Source organism: Aspergillus niger, assembly GCF_000002855.4.
Source record: "Aspergillus niger supercontig An02".
In the NCBI taxonomy this organism is placed as follows: Eukaryota; Fungi; Ascomycota; class Eurotiomycetes; order Eurotiales; family Aspergillaceae; genus Aspergillus; species Aspergillus niger.
Window position 1 is genome coordinate 3,329,878 of NT_166519.1, and position 16,310 is coordinate 3,346,187.

The window sequence follows — 16,310 nt, forward strand, 5'->3', positions numbered from 1 at the left end:
TCGGGCTTGTGCAGATGTGGAGTGACTAAAACACCAAGTTTGATATCACAGGCAGGTAGGAATAGAAGCATAGTCTCGCGAGAATTCATAAAAAAGAAAAAGTAAAAAGGTCACTCAATTCAGTACAATTGCGCAAATACATAGGAAATCGGGTGTTTCCCTCAACTATGCTCTGAGGCGAATGGGAAATAGAAAATACACTGTCCAAGTCAGGCGACTTCGGAATAAGTAAAACACAACATGCTGAGACGCTTCGCTCATGAGTTCCGGGGCCCATTCAAGGCAGATAAGGGGTATCTTTTCTTTCCATATTATTGGCACTTTCGGCCAAAATTCCCAACAATTCTCCGCTAGAGGGCTTGGGCAGTCAATGAGACAAGTCGGCATTAACGTCATTAGTCAAAAACTACACAGTATCCCTCCGGGTCCAGGACGGTGCAGGGTCGCGACCGCGAGCAGCAAGTGACAAGAAGGGTCGAAGATTAGTCCACACGAACAAAAATAAGAAAAGGTTCGCGAAACAAGATATGCTATGCTGAAGGGGTATTGGACGATGACCGGCTGCAGGTCGTTAGCGGAACCGGCGCACATCTGGACCAGTTCTCCCCGCATATTGTTTCTTCTGGGGTGCAGCGCTGGCCACGGCAACATTACGGTTCAAGCGGCTGGTTCTCCACCTCTCATACCAGACCACACGGCTCGCTTCGCGGAGGTCAGAGCGCCATTCGTTGAATACAGCCTCCTTCAGCTTGAGGAAATCACAGTGCTCGGCGTTGTACGGGTCAGCGAACCCCCAGGCGAATTTGCGCCCAACAGGCTCGTCGCCAGCCCTGAGCGAATGTGGATCAGGGGACAAGATAGTGAAAGGGATATGCTGAACGACGGCTTGGGAACCGGAAGACTTGCGCGTGCTCTGGCTGCGTTGCGAAGGCGAACGGGGAGACCGGGGCTCTGCACCTTCCTCGTTCGCAGCGCTGGTCTCCGCATCCTGTTCGGTATCTTGACCCTGCGCCTCTTCGTCCTCATCATCGCTCTCAGAAGATGTGTACTCTTCCTGGTCATCCAAAGAAAGGATCTCCAGCGGATCAATATTGGCTTTCTTCAAGCTATCCCAGACAGCCTTCCTGAGGTATGCCATGTGGGCTGTGGTGATCGTATCGGCCTTGCTGATCACCGGGACAACTGTGGTCTTGCCCACTATGGTGCGCAGGACCTGAACATCAAGACGCTCGTCGAGAACACCGATGACAGGTGTATCGGTTGCCCTTGGAGTTCCCTGTGCAGCCCGCTCTGCAGCCGCTATGTTCTGGTCCAAACGGACTGGATCCAGAACCAGAAAGGTGCAATGGATATGGGTGTCTCGAGCTCCAGGTGACCGAACAACCTTCATTTCCTCACTTAGCGTCTCCTCGAACTTACTTTCCAGGAACCCAGTCACCCCTCGTAGCTGGATGTCAACGATGTTCTTCTCCAGGCCTTGGGAGTCCCACAGGGTCAGACCAACTCGTTCGCCGTCGATCTCTGTCTCCAGATAGTGGGAAACGTAGCCCTCGTTGGCGGGGGATTGGCGAGCCTGGTATGCGATTTCCTCTGGTAGGCGGGAGGGGTGCTTGTGGGGCGGCAATTCCAGGGACTTTTTGAGGAAATTGAGAAACGAGGTCTTGCCCGAGTTACTCGCGCCAACGACAAGGACACTAGAAGCATATTAGAACTTGACCCCAGCCAGCAATTGACTGTAGACAGTGCGACTTACTTGTACGGTGTGGGGTCCTTGCGCCGACGCAGCCGGCGCGGATTGTTGACAGTACTGACGGCACTGCTTGCGTAGCTATAGCGTCCACGGTGTGTCATGCTTTCTGCTCGTGCATTGGCGTCGCTCGGTTCTGGGGCAACTGGCGTGCTTATCGTACTGCGGGGCACAGCTTGCTGCTGCGATGAGTCGGGCTGGCTTGCAAGTGCAGCAACAGTGTCCCGGCGCTCATCGCCGCCAAAGGTCTCAAGAACTGGGGCCGGCGAGAGATCAGGTAGACGCGGGGGTTGCTGATACATCATTGACTCGCGCTGGCGGCGAGCCTCTTCTTCCGCCGTCTGAGCCTTCGGCATCTTCTTCCCGTTCTTGCTTCCGGACGAGCGTCTTTCACCTAAAATCTCAATAGACTTGGAGCGACGAAGAAAACCCAAGGAAGATGTACGGCGTTGGTCTTTGGTATCCGTGACGACAGGAGGGACTTCTGCGGAAGGCTGAGTCCGACCCGGGGTCCGGGGTGTTGGTGAAGCGGTTGCCATTGGTTTTTATTATGGGCGCCCTACCCTTATCACTCACTGGCTGTAACACAAATTGGGGGGATTTGCCAAAGAAAAGTGGAGACGTAGGGAATGAATCGTGTCTCAGATATAGACGCACTCTTTTCGTCCCAGAGGATCAGTTAGTTTAGTGCACCCGGGTTCTTCTTGGGTTCGATCTTGAATAGGAAGGCCCAGAACGGGTTCAATTGATTTTAAGTCACCCTAGCCCAAAAGACAAACGAAGTCAGTCCCAACTCATAAACACAATTGGAACCGGTCTCCAATACTGAGCTAATGGTTGTGCGGTTCTGCGGGATTGTCGAAAGATCATATTATTTTCGGGTGTAAGGTAGGTATGATCAACGTACCAAACTTACACGCTTATTCTGGAACCAGTCGCGTGTTCCTCCTCCTTTTTGTCCAGTGTAGCACAACTGCCTCAACGAATGATCAGATCCTCAATCGAGGAAGCGAATAAATACTCGACCAAAGTTAGAGTGTCGGTGACCAAAGGTGCAATTAAAAGCGACACAGCTTCAGTTATCACAGAATCGACATGCACAAGCCCAGCAAGCGATTGTCGATCTTAACCCACGTCGCCTGTAGAGAAGCAGCGGGGCTTTGATGGAAAGAACAAACGGTTTAAGACTGTCTGTCCTTTTTGACTCACGATCCTACCAGGGAGAGTTGAGGAGAAGCCTGCTCACAGCGTCCGACTAAGGCGGCGCATACAATTGCGATAAGATCAAATAATATCAGAAGAAGAGAAGGATGAAGAGGGTGAGAACAGAAAGAAACGGCACAAAAGGATGACGGCGCTGGAGGGCAGATGATGATCGACCAGTGAAAACGGAGAACAGGCAATGCTTTCCTGTCACCGAACCGACTCGTTGCGCAAACAAAAAGTCCAATTGACTTGACCTCTCACTTTCCTGTCACTTTTGTTGGGAGTCTCAAGAGCTTGCTGAGTTCTCCGATACCCTCTTGTTGTTTCGTTATTTATTTTTTTTTGTGTTTTTCTTTTTGAGGCAAAAGTTGTTTTTCCTTATTCCTTTTCTTTCTTCTATAATTTCTTTTGTCGCCGCACCTCGTCGTCTACTGGGCGGAGAAGCAGCTCGGGAAGCTTTTTTGGAGCTGGATGAAATTCAGGGGCAAAACGGCAGCCAGCAGGGGAGCTCGACCTTTCCCATTCTCCCCCACTCAGCACGCTCTCCGAATGTATTAGGTTGCTACTTAGGTTGCTTCTAACTCCCGACTCGGTCTAGGGCCGGACGGCTAGCTGGAAAGTTTGGCTCGCACACTGGAGGGGCAGCCCGTTTAGCGATTTCAGTCCATGCCTCTCCAATGCAGTACGACATTTGCTGCGTTGGTATAACCGGGGGGTCATAAGGGGCCAGGTCAGCTTATTTGGAATGAAATCTGCATCATATCTCTGCTTTGCTTGGGTTGGAATGCTAACATTTTACTGAAAATACCAAGGGCAGTCTGGAAAGAAAAGGCCGATCAACCCACTGTACCGACGGAGGATGTCCAAATGGAGGGGGGCCACAACTGCCTGAATAATGAATGATCTTCCCCAACACCCATATCTCAACGCTCGTGCAGTAACTACTTACTTACAGAGTCAGCTAGAATTGGGGTAGTTAGATAACTACTCGGTGGTCTAGAAGTTAGACCGGAACCAGTTCAGTAGTGTCTAGCCGACAGACACGGATTGGATACATCCTCATGCTGGATCAGGCGGTGATCAAAACTCCATCCACACGTGGGTACTCCGTGTTATCGACTGTCATCCCATCCCTTGAGTCCACCACCAGATTCTGGTTGCATATGGCATGCATTCATTCCTACTGTCGTCACTCTTCGATCATATCTCCTGTCCCAGCATGCCGATCAGACTTTGTCCGACTGCTTTAAAATACAACAGATAATCACCTACACAGAAATCATACTATGTAGCATCCTTTTGAACAGGGGCGACAGGCACAGTTCGGCATTCGGTTCTTCCCGATTGCTCTGGACAGCAAAACACACACACACACACACACACACACACACACACACAACACCGCCCCCTTTTCTTTTCCCTTCCTTAGTGCGGGGAGGCAACCCCCCAAATCCAGTATAGTCGGAAAACCTTACGTGGTCGGGTAATAATAATACTGTTATTTCATGATCACTGGCAGCCCAGCAATCAGCTTACACCCCCAAATTTACCATGTTCCCGTGCTCATCCGCCTGCTCGTGCCGGTCAGCCCCTGAGTTATTAGTCCAGTTACGGAGTACTATCGGAGCACTCCCTATCAGGAACAGCCAACCCAAGAAGTAGAAAGTAAGCATAGGCGCAGAGTACCTGATGGGAAACATTCCTAGACCATTCTACCATAAGCTTCTGTAATACAGACTAGTTGACTTGAGTCCCAAATTTGCGCTCTATGTAGTCAGTACTCCTCCCTCTTGCCTTGCAGTGGGAATGTGGAACTGGACTGAATGCAGCAAAATGCAGTCGTAATAGAAACATCAGATGATCAGTACCCCCAGAGGTTGACTTGAAAACACACACACACACACACACACACACATACACACACACAACAATCTATCCACAATCCCATACAGTAGTGTATACCCTGTCTTACTCCGTCCTGTATCCCGATCTCCACATATATCCACTCCCCTCTCTCTCGCTCTCCTCTGATCGTCAATTTCTGGGTCCCCCGTCTTCAACAGTCCTCAACGGTTATGCCATTCTACCCTGTAAGCAATCAATAAATCGTATAGACAAAAAGGAAAACACTACCACCCTCCCTACATCTCACCATCCTCATCATCCCAAATACGAAAAGGCAGCACGACGCAAGGACTATCCGGACAGACAGTCGACCTGACAAGGTGTTTGAATTTAGGCCCGTTCGGGCCCGCACTGTATTTCGCTTGTCCAAAGAGCTCCGGTCCCCCCGGCAATGCGTCGTCTCCCCACTGCCCATTGTACTCTAGCCAGTTGACTGGATATCTGCGGTCGTAGGGCTGGAATGTCTGGCTGGCTGCGTCGAAGCTATATGCGTATGCATTTGCGATGGGATCCCATAGTGTGCCTTTGTCTGTGTAGTCCATGACGAATCCGAAGGGGAGGTTGAGATGCGGGATAGCGTGGTCGTGGGTGCTATGCATTCCCAAGTGTTATCATATGTTGTTTTAGTAATACATAATCTTTGGGGAAGGCCGATGTTACGATGTTCTAGAAGCAGGTCGTACATACCCAGGTACTGCGTATACAGCATGAGATCCATTAGCGGAGTATGCGATCGGCCTTTTGCCCTGCTTCTCAGTTGCGTCGTAGGTAAAGGCTTCACCTCCGGCGTGCTGGCTATACCAGAGTGCTTGCGGGACTCCGTTATCAAAGCGGATCATGTTGTGCTCCCTAAGGATATCAGTTGGGAACGTATGTAGAGAGAGTTAGAGGTGTTGCGCACCAGTCACCGACGTGGTCTCCAAACTGCATTCCCAATACTGTGTTTCCCATATTGTACCTTCATATGTTGAGTATGGGTTATAGCCAGCTTCCAGTGCTACTAATCACTTACGCATAGAAGTAGAAGTAGAAAGCATCCACTGTCCCATTTCCATGATCACGGGTGATGATTGTCGATGAGACAGCTCCTTTTGTCTTTCCATTCCTATCTGGCTTCACTCCACGGAACCATGCTGGCTCTGGAGTAGCATCAATGCCCTCTATTGAGGTCAAGTAAACGCTGGTATTTCCCAATTTGTTGAGCCCCGCGAGGTTGTTGAGTGTTAACGGTGATGGTGCTCCTTTGATTGCAGTATAATTTACCATTGGTGTCGTATGTACCAGCTGCTGCCCGATATCTGAAGGCATGTATGTTTCCTTGCTATATAGCCAGACGAGCGGTGCTGGATGTTTATTAGAATAGTGGTGTAGGTGAATATCCCAGTATATGCTTACCATATTCCATTACATAGCATGGTAAAGCGGTTGATGTCAGATCATAGGCCACTATTGTCTCGCTGGGCTTGGTCATTGACAGGCGGAACTGCAGCACAGTGGAGAAGAACTGCACTAGGAAGGTCCACATGTTGACTGGTCGATTATCATTGATATCTCTATCAATGGCCGGTGTTACCGGGTCTGGAGAGAGCTGTTTCCACTATTGAAGGCGCAAGTGCAGATAACACGCAGCAGGATAGTTCCCAAATTCTAGCCAACAGCGTATTAACGAGGTTATATTGCAGAGTGCATATCAGGTGTAGAAGGTATGAAACCTACCCCACGGTGTGGTACAGCCTGCAAGCCAACTTCTATCTGACCTTCTGACACTTCCATGTCGAGGGTCTTTGCTGGGCATTTTGTTCAACCCTCACCGGTAAGGCTAGTCCAGAGACTGTGGCAGGTGATGGGCCAGAAGAAGGCAAGTCATTGCTTTTTCCTCAGCCCCGTGTCAAATACCGGCTGCAGAGATAGATGTGGCCGTCTCCTCGCCCACCCACGATCTTCATTGCAGGGGTAGTCCCAGGGTCCGGAGCATTCTGCAGCCAGATTGGTCGCGAATGAGTAGTTGCACGATAAGCATGATCTGAAGTGGCGCATCTGATGGGCTCCTATTTGAGACCAAGGATGAATGCGATCGTCCGGTCACACTCTGCTCCGCGGACGATGGCCGGATCCCGTGATGCTGCCTGTAACCAGTCAAGTATGCGCTCTTCATCCCATGCCGAATTCCTTGCTTCTCAACAGATACGGATATACAATTACCTCACTGAGTGGGTTTATTCGGGTTTCTTGTGTGTATACTGGCTCATAACTCCTGCAAATGCTTTTCTAGCCTTATCATTACCCTTATGTCGCTCAGGTCCAGAGAATGCTCATATGCTAACATGTTATTGGATACCATAAACAGACAAGCCTTCTTAGCATCCATGCCGGGTTCGAAAAGTCGAAGTCATTCGAAGCAATACTACTAATTACATAGAAGCCAACATCATACCGAAGTCGAGCACGGATCAACAGAGCACCGCAATCATAACTTCTCCCCTGCCGCTGCCTTCTCCGCTTCGAGCTCCTTTCTCTTCTGTGCCTCTTTCATCAGCTTGAATAACCGTAAATCGAGAGGTATTCTTTCACCCAGCCATGTAGCACGTTGGGTGTGGTTTCGCTCTTCCTCGGTCTCCACCGTATTCGGATGGATCAGTGCACTCAAGGGTCCCCGGTTGACAACAAGCCAGGGCACAAAGGCGCCAAATTGTGCAGGAGTGAAAAGGTTGACTTCGAACATGGCCACAGGATGAGGCCCTATTGGCCTGTCGAAGAACTGATAAATCCGTAACTCGGGAACTACTCAAGTTAGTATTGTTACAACACGATATTCAACCTGTTATCTAAGGGGATAAATGCTCACATTCACGCCTAATTCTCTCCCACAGAGCTTTTGCAAAAGCGACCTGATCAGGGTTGTTCTTTTGACGATGCAAAGTCAGCCAAAAATCTACGATGGCCTAGTACACAAGTTTCCACCAACCTGGAAGTGATAAATATGAATGTCGAAGCCCCCACGACGACCTTTGGTGAGAGGGTCCGGGAACTCCTCGTAAGCTTTACTCAGAACACCATGTTGGGGGTTTCTGAGGGACTTCCCATCCTCGTTTCTCTCACTGTATTATGCCATGGGTTAGGCTCAATGCGTAAAATAACCTTTCATCCATTCGACTATCTGGTCCGGCAGACCACCTCACTTACTCAGGCAGTGGTTCTAGGTTTTCATACCCCTCTAGAGGCGAGGGATACGAATATGCAAACTGATCCGTCATTGAGCTCAAGCTTCGTCGGAGATACACAAGTGAGATGCGCCTGCTCCGCGTATATAACGTTGATTCAAGACAGTATTTCACTCAACTGCTGATTTAACCTGTCTCTGATCTAAACTGCAACGTACAGTTGATTGTCCCCTAATATCCTAGATGTTGTCCGATAGCAACTGAAGTGCAGTAATATCACTCAAGCGGGGTGATGGTAAGAAGATCAGCTGCTATCCGAGTCCGTATCCGATAATAATGAAATATAGACCCCAAGTTCCGCCATCGGATAGCGGCTATAACATACACCAATCAACTCAATTAAAACCAGAAAGATCCCATACGCCTGTCTAATATCTTACCAATCATGTCTTGGACTGTGACACAAGAGCACCGCGTTTTATCCACTCATTGTTACCCGCGATGAGGCCATTTCAGCTGATTATGCAACAGTATTGCGATATTCCGCACTCATGACAAAAGTGCGGAACTGGGTGAGGGGCTTGTCTTGGCGTTCAAGTGCCGTTGTTTTGTGCCTGAGAAAATAGGGTTTTATGGATAGGATATACTTTAAGTGACAGGGAAAGGAATAGGCGCTCATTAAGTTTCTATTCATGGATTATAAAACTGTAAGTCGGGAGAGGTTATTGTAGGCTGCATAGTAGTTGCTTCTTAGAGTGGTTGGTATGCGGCTTGAGAATCCTTCGGGAATTAAATATATTTCCCTAGCGTTTTGATAAAGGCCTGGACTTACTGATTACTACTAGACTAGAACCCCACAGGTAGTATTCAATCTATAGTGATTACTAGTAGTACTACGAGTAGTACTCAGAGGTTGACTTTATCGATGCTCAAAGAAAAGATACAAGCTACTAGCCCGTATCAGTGGATATCATTGCAAGAAATTATCTATATATCGCCAGGCAGCTGTGAGTTGCAATATGATAGGTATCCAAGAACTTCCAAATTCTAAGGTCACCAAGAAGCTTTAACGTCAATATGCCCATCCTGATCAACAAACTTGCCCCGATCCCACTCTCGCCCCTCGCCCTTCTTCGACCACTTCACATCCTCTAGCCTGCCTTCCGAGTCATCTCCTGGCGTGGAGGTGGTGTTGCTCTTCCACCGGTCCACAAATTCGTTACTGAAACCAGCTTCCCGCAACCTCTCCTCGCCCCTCTGCTTCCATTTTGCCCGATCACGCAAAGCTTCCAGAGAAAGTTCCCAGTCGTCATCTCCAGTCATTAAACCAGCGACGGGACGGCGGGTAGGCCTGCTACCCGCCTGCCCATCATCCTCCTCCAAATGTACATCCGTAGTGGGGTCGTAGTCAGGGGCAAAGTGTGCATCGATGTTGCTCATGTTGGGCTTGTAGGCACCGCGACCGCGGGAACGAATCGGCGCAGAATACCCATGATCATTGTCTTTCGCCGGTAGGGGTCCGACAAGGTCTTCAAGAGGATCCGACTCGTCATCCAAAGGCGTTTCTTCCTTGGATGGCGCATGAGTCGAGAATGGTTCTTTGCTTGTCGATGTATTCTTTTCTCTAGATAGTTCCTTCTCACGAGAACTGCGGTGACTCCTGCGCTCGCTATCTCTAGTCCTGCGCCTGTCAGATGCTCCTGGGGACCGCGAACGTGATCGCGACGATTCATAGCGGCTGCGATACCGTCGGCGACGACTGCGAGAGTCAACATCCCGATCATCTTCCGGTGATCGACTCCTGGACCGAGAATAGGACCGATTGCGACGGCTCCTTCTAGAGGATCTATGCCGGTCGTCATTGGTATCTTGACCGTCACGCCTCCGTCGGCTCCTATGCGATTGATCTCTCTCCACCGATGCAGAGCGACTCCTATGTTTCCTTCGACTAGAGCCATATTTGTCCTCACGATCCCGTCTTCTATCGCGTCGCGTTTCTCGATCGGTTGACGTACGCCGACTGCGACGTTGATCGCGGTCCGCATCGTTCGCAGAAGAGGATGACGCCTGGTTCCGCAACTGTCGCATTCGCTCCCTGGCCTCCCGTTCTTCTTTCCGTTTCAATGCTGTATTGTGATTGTCCGTCTCTCGGATTATATGTCGGAGGAATCGTGTGTTTGGTTTAGGAGCGGCACCTGTAGGCCTGAAGCAATAATACGTCAGCTCATTGACCGTCGTGGTGTCTCCGGTAGAGAATGTTTGGTACCTCTTGGGCATGTATGCTTCCAATCCATGTGCCGAGTATCTCAGAGAGCTGTCTCGTGCCTCTCGTGCGAGCACCTGTGCAACGTAGGCATCGTCGCTGGGATCGCCGATTGCTTTTCCGGTGTTGGGAGGCATGCTGTCGGACCGTGGCACTGAAGCAAAGATGGAAGGGTAAAAGTATGGAAGTAATGATATTTATATCATACTAATATAGGTAGTACATCCAAAAACTATCTCTTCAAACCCCGATAGTGAATATATAAAGAGAAAGGAAAGCGCCGTCTTGTCTTCAAATTTGGGAGGCAAGAGCCATACATGCGGCGATATTGACGCTGCTGACCGGTGACTTCACCGCCTGGCCGATAAAGTTGGTGGGTCCGGCGAATCTGTTTACCTCCGCAATGTTTCTGCCGACGCGCGATAATGAATGGTTTTTGCCTTCACCCCTCATCCCATTGATTCGAAGACGCGGCAGAGCTACCCTTACAACTGCCATCTAAATTACATATCTTGGGATATTGGGCCACTCTTCAGTTTTGGCAAGGACACAATGGCCGATTTAACACCTGCAGAAGCACGAAAGCAACTGCAGCAACTGGAAGACGACAATGGCGACCTAAAAACACAATTGAACATCCTCCGCATCAGCGAGCCGATATTTTCTCCTGACTCCGATACCAGACGCTCATCACCGTCTAAACGCAGGTCAGATGTATCTACATTTGAAACCCCGACACCTGCTTCTCTGGAAGCGGACTTGACACACTATAAAGTACGAACCTGCTCTCCCGATGTGGGGTCGCTCTGCAACACCACCTATTTGTGCTGACAAAACATGTAAAGGAATTGTTCTCGAAGTTGCGATTTTCCTACGTTGAGCAAGTTACGAAGGAGAAATTCTTGCGTGCGATCGTGGGTGATCCGCCCCTCGTGGTTGGTCACAATGAAAACGTTGAGATGGAAGCGCAGTTGGCGGAAGTAAAGGCGGACCTGAAAGCCCGCAAAGAGGAAGTTCGAACCATGGTGGAGGAAATGGAGAAGCTGGGTAGGGATCTGGCGAATCGTGAGTGCTCCCTCGTCCTTTGTGCAATGACGGCTTGTGTCCGTGACCGCGTCAAGGACTGTACTGACGATCGAAAATCCGTGGACAGGGTACAAGAATGTCCAGCTACAAATGAGCCAACTCTCAACACTTCCAGAGTCGATCGAAAATCTCGAATCCACTATTGCCGAGCTACGTGCAAAACAAGGATCGGACGCAAACGGTCCAGCTTCGCAAAATCTCCCTCTTCCTGCAACGTTGAGTCTCCTATCTGAGCGGGAGGCGGAGCTTGCGGCTCTTGATCGACAACTTGCTGCCGTGCAGAATACTCTGCCCCGCAAGACACGAGAGGCCGAGGCGGTGGAGCGTGAACTAAGTGTTCTAGAACGGCGGAAGACAGAAGCGATTGCACAGGCCCAAGAAGTCAAGAGGAAGAAGGAAGAAGGCGAAAGTGACGGGCTGGTGGAAACGGGAAGATGGTACCGGAGTGCGCAAGAAACTCTCAAGAACCTACTCGATGTTGAAGGGTGAGGGCGACAGACGCGGGCATGATGTTATGATACTGGTTCTGGGGATACGGCGTTTGCGGTGGATAAGCCATACAGGATTACTTAGGTGTTAGGTGCTTAGGGATTTACTACAGCTAGTGAACCAATGGGTATGGGAATCGAGCCGTAGGCTACTAGTTCATTCATGGAATCGCATGATCGTACAACGTTATACGCTATGCTGCAGCCATAACGGAGCCCCGCAATTTTATTTTGGCTAACGAAACCCGTCCGTACTCCAATTTTTAATCCTTTACTCCTCATCCTCCTCAGCCTCGTCGTCACCACCACCGGCAGCAGCGGCAGCCTTCTTGCGCTGGACACGGCCAGGGCGGCCACCACCGTAGGGGGAGGTGAGGGCGAAGTCGATGTGCTTCTGGGAGTCCAGGCGGACCATGTAGGAGGGGACGTTGACGATCTGCTTGCCGACACTGTTGTTCGAGTTAGCAACTTGGCGTCATCGGGCGAAAAAGTTATCGGATGCGCATACCGGATGTGACGCTGCTTGATCAGGACACGGGCGTGGTGGATGGACTTGGCAAGGCCGAGCTTGTAGACGCAAGTCTGAAGACGACGCTCCAAGAAGTCCTCAACGCGGAGGGCCAGGACGTAATCGAGCTTCATGCGGGACTCATCGAGGACACCGATGCGGACCAGACGGCGAATCAAAGCGTTACCTTCGAAAAGACGCTTGGGGTCCTTCTCGTCGAGGGTGAGAAGCTCACTGTTCTAACAGTCAGCCATTGTTCCATCAATTTCTCCTGGCCATTCTCAAGGTCGATGATCCATGCGAAGTGGGGTGCGCATACCGAGCAGCACGACGAATCTTGGACAGGGTGAGCTGGACACGCCACACCTCACGCTTGTTGCGCAGGCCGTACTCGCCGACAATCTTCAGTTCCGAGTCACTAGCGATGACAGTTAGACATGGGAACACACGACATAAACAGAAGCACGCTTCTGATCAGTGGCCGGAGAGTACTAACAGACGGGCCGACTCGAAAGCTATACCGATATGTTAGTCCAAGATTCAATGTCGCAAAGTCTCGAATTTTTGCAAAGACTGATAAGGCTACTTACGACGACGGGGGACCTTGTAGGTCTTGGAGTAAACGCGGCTGTTGAGAAAATTGCCATTAGAATGATGCGATACAGATGTGGTTGATCGCCGGTCGTATACTCACGGGACGGGGGCCATGACTGCTGATTGCGGCTTGTCGCGAGGTTGTCGTACACACCAAACTTCACGAAAATCGCAGAAGATCTGAAGTTGAAGATGCGTTTTGGAGAAGGGAACTAAGCGAGCGAAGGTGGAGCCGGAAGCGGACTAGCGCAAGGGCTAGCCCTCGGCGGCGGAGAACGGCCGCACTAAGCACCCGAGAAGTCTACACCATCGCGACGGGCGGCATAGCGAGGCATTTCTTCGACGTCGACAAGTTCTCAACACCAGCACCACCAACACCGCCGACATGGGTCACTCGCACGGTTTGAGAGCCGGTACTCGGGTATGTCGATTTTACCCAGGAATTTTTGCAGCACCTTTTCGCTGGCCCGAGACGCGAGCGCTGACGAACTTTTCAGTATGCCTTCAGCCGTAACTTCAAGGAGAACGGCCAGATCCGCCTGTCGACCTACCTGAAGACCTACCGGTACGCCGAAATTTCTCGCCGATTTGGATAATATTTGCGTCAAGGAGCAGGATCTGATATTTTTTTCATAGGGTTGGCGACATTGTCGATATCAAGGTCAACGGTGCCGTTCAGAAGGGGTCAGTACAAATTCCGCCCGGTGCAATAATGGGGATTCCGACATGAAGGGTTTTGCGTGTTGGGATTCTCGAAATTTTGAGCGAAGAATTGGTTTGCTGAGACATTTGGAAATAGTATGCCCTACAAGGTCTACAACGGTAAGACCGGTGTCGTCTACAACGTGACCAAGTCCTCCGTCGGTGTCCTCCTCTACAAGGTCGTCCGCAACCGCTACCTCGAGAAGCGCATCAACGTCCGCATCGAGCACGTCAAGCACTCCCGCTCCCGCGAGGACTTCATCAAGCGTGTCAAGGAGAACGCCCAGAAGAAGCGCCAGGCCAAGGAGCAGGGTGTCCACCTCCACTTGAAGCGTCAGCCCGCCATGCCCCGTGAGGCTCACCTCGTCGAGGGTACCGCTGCCGAGACCATCACCCCCATCCCCTACGACACCCACATCTAAACGAATCAAAAACGGTCGATGCGGTTGTTTGGTGTTTCTGGGTTTTTCAAACTTAGGGTGGGCCTTTGCAATGAGACGAAGCGAAACAGAGGGTTCCCAGATGTTCTATCACATCTAAATCCTGTGCATAGATTCCCCGGAATGAAAGAAAAAAACAAAATTTCCATTTCCCTGTTCGAAAAATGATATCCATGCGTTTTGCCAAATACCGAAAATCTGCGAATATGGCCCCTTCGACACAACACAATAGAACCCATGAACCCAGTCCTTGATATCTGCAGCTGGATGCTTTAAGCCTATACAACACGGTATCTACGACCTGCACCAGCATGCCATGGACGACGAGTGACGTATGGAGTAGATTTGGCCCGGTTCCAGTCCCAGCCTGGGACATTAGACGTAGCCTCCCTATTCGAAAGCCACATCAAACCTGTAGACGTAGGGCTGACTTACGCTATCAGTCGTATCTCTGGAATCTGGATACGTAGTACCCATCTTTCCTCGATTCCCCGCAGTGGATATAGTATTTGAGTGCTATTATGAGCCTCCGCCCGGTAATTTTTGTCCACCATCGCTCCTCACTTGCTGTATGTAGATTAGTTCTCTATCCCCAGTAATTTACTCTTATCAGGTTATCACTGACGTGCAGGCCGGGTTCATTCATGATCCTACCCTGTGCCTTGAACTTATCATAGTACTAGTGATACATCGTCGACCGCTACTAGCTTGACGAGTGAAATATATACGTCTACTAGTAACTTGGAGTTACGTACTTGTCAAGGTATATGAATTCCTTTACTTTCCCTGTCCCCTTAGCGGCTGTTCTATTCCATACAGAAAGGTTCCCTGGGTAAGGCTATTATTACACTACTAGATCATACGCCCGCTATCAGTAAAGTGCTTAAATCTCATTCAACTGAGCAAGCTCAGATTGAATGTCAGTTTCGTCAGGCAAACAGCTGTAATAATCCGTGATTATAAGGTTCCAAGACCAATGTGCTCGGTAGTTCCCCAGGAGTCGTTAGTCACAGCATACATAGGTAGCGTGGCCAATTATATCTGCATGATTGAGATGCTATGCTTTATCCTTAAGCTCTTGAATGCGACATGTGTCAATCGGCTCGCCATTAGGCAGCACTATCGGATAATTCAGAGACCGTGAGCCCAAGGCTAGCATTGTCAATTACTTCGACGGACAAGATGGAACTTATAGGACTATCAACTCAGGGTTCGTTTGGGCAATCGTCTTGCTGTGCAGATGGGGTCAGGAAATGGGCCAGTGGCTGGTACTCCTTCTCAGAGTCATAGCGTACATGGACAGCAGATTTGTTAGGAGTCAGAACTATCCGCTTTAGTGACCTGATTGAACATCCGGACGAGCATGTGTGGAAAGGCCCAAGTATCTTCAACAGAAAGATCTGTGTGTACATGCTGGCTAATCAGTTTAAAGGACAAGGACTTAGTCAGTCTAGGTTGACTAATGTAACTATTCCGTGAAATCCCTATAGTTGATTAGTAGGATAGGCCGCAGTTTGAGTAGTCCGCAGTAGCCTATGGTGCCTGCATTATTAGTGCCCCTTTAACCATGTCGATGCTACCATAGTCACCAGATCCGGTAGTGAAGTTATGCCAGGAAGACTTGACAGTTTGTACACATGAAACTTATTGCCAGCTTCCTTCTTGGAACTGTTTGTTTGAAAACAGCTACATTTTCCTTGCTGGGGCAGGAGGCTAGTACCCCGGGAATGCGGTCCGGTGCCGTTTCGGCAGGTCGATATACCACCTGTCAAGGGAGGGTCTCCGAAACAGTAGAGAGTTATTTCAGATATGGTGAATATGAACGGGGAAAAAGAAAGGAGTTACTGGAGAGACACCTAAAAATAAGTGAGTCCTCTTCCCCTTCTCCAGGGGGTGGACAAGTGAATCGGTCCAGGAGCAGCACAGTAGTTCGGTTCGCGAAGAATAGTAACTCCAGCGCGGCTCCAGCCACAGGGTTTGCGGGAGGCCAGCGCGCTAACCGAAAGCAGCCCGCCTTAGTGCCTCAACCTGAACCGTCAAGTCATCGTCCATGACTGCAGCCATCACCCGATCACCATCCCGAGAAGCACCACCTCCTTCGTCACGAACCTCCCTTTCGGGACTCTCTCTGGGCAGCGGCCTTCTACCATAATACTGCCAGCCTTCTCACGCCCCGCCCATCCGCCTCGACATTCACTTGGTTACCAGCC

The 16,310-nt window shown here is 50.2% G+C and overlaps 7 protein-coding genes across 7 annotated transcripts; 2 read left to right on the forward strand and 5 right to left on the reverse strand.

The window, feature by feature from the left end:
* Positions 1–571: 571 nt before the first annotated feature.
* An02g13790 (uncharacterized protein) lies at positions 572–2,286 on the reverse strand (the record flags this gene model as incomplete). The annotated part of the gene is made up of 4 exons (XM_059746772.1): positions 572–917; positions 1,050–1,299; positions 1,420–1,694; positions 1,754–2,286. 4 exons carry the CDS (start codon positions 2,284–2,286, stop codon positions 572–574), a joined length of 1,404 nt encoding a protein of 467 aa, XP_059600141.1.
* A 2,808-nt stretch (positions 2,287–5,094) lies between these two features.
* On the reverse strand, positions 5,095–6,383 carry An02g13800 (uncharacterized protein; the record flags this gene model as incomplete). The annotated part of the gene is made up of 5 exons (XM_001400474.3): positions 5,095–5,449; positions 5,546–5,707; positions 5,760–5,816; positions 5,871–6,201; positions 6,254–6,383. 5 exons carry the CDS (start codon positions 6,381–6,383, stop codon positions 5,095–5,097), a joined length of 1,035 nt encoding a protein of 344 aa, XP_001400511.3.
* Positions 6,384–7,325: 942 nt separating this feature from the next.
* On the reverse strand, positions 7,326–8,466 carry An02g13810 (uncharacterized protein; the record flags this gene model as incomplete). Its single annotated transcript, XM_001400475.3, has 6 exons — positions 7,326–7,639; positions 7,704–7,761; positions 7,824–7,956; positions 8,042–8,152; positions 8,238–8,250; positions 8,460–8,466. The coding sequence occupies 6 exons, from the start codon at positions 8,464–8,466 to the stop codon at positions 7,326–7,328; spliced, it is 636 nt and encodes a 211-aa protein (XP_001400512.3).
* Positions 8,467–9,072: 606 nt separating this feature from the next.
* Positions 9,073–10,419, reverse strand: An02g13820 (uncharacterized protein; the record flags this gene model as incomplete). Its single annotated transcript, XM_059746773.1, has 2 exons — positions 9,073–10,222; positions 10,286–10,419. 2 exons carry the CDS (start codon positions 10,417–10,419, stop codon positions 9,073–9,075), a joined length of 1,284 nt encoding a protein of 427 aa, XP_059600142.1.
* A 415-nt stretch (positions 10,420–10,834) lies between these two features.
* Positions 10,835–11,857, forward strand: An02g13830 (uncharacterized protein; the record flags this gene model as incomplete). Its single annotated transcript, XM_001400477.1, has 3 exons — positions 10,835–11,056; positions 11,128–11,347; positions 11,436–11,857. The coding sequence occupies 3 exons, from the start codon at positions 10,835–10,837 to the stop codon at positions 11,855–11,857; spliced, it is 864 nt and encodes a 287-aa protein (XP_001400514.1).
* Positions 11,858–12,127: 270 nt separating this feature from the next.
* An02g13840 (40S ribosomal protein uS4) lies at positions 12,128–13,072 on the reverse strand (the record flags this gene model as incomplete). The annotated part of the gene is made up of 6 exons (XM_001400478.3): positions 12,128–12,305; positions 12,365–12,598; positions 12,684–12,782; positions 12,861–12,879; positions 12,955–12,992; positions 13,059–13,072. The coding sequence occupies 6 exons, from the start codon at positions 13,070–13,072 to the stop codon at positions 12,128–12,130; spliced, it is 582 nt and encodes a 193-aa protein (XP_001400515.1).
* A 271-nt stretch (positions 13,073–13,343) lies between these two features.
* An02g13850 (60S ribosomal protein eL21) lies at positions 13,344–14,082 on the forward strand (the record flags this gene model as incomplete). Its single annotated transcript, XM_001400479.3, has 4 exons — positions 13,344–13,379; positions 13,456–13,523; positions 13,595–13,642; positions 13,758–14,082. 4 exons carry the CDS (start codon positions 13,344–13,346, stop codon positions 14,080–14,082), a joined length of 477 nt encoding a protein of 158 aa, XP_001400516.1.
* Positions 14,083–16,310: the final 2,228 nt, after the last annotated feature.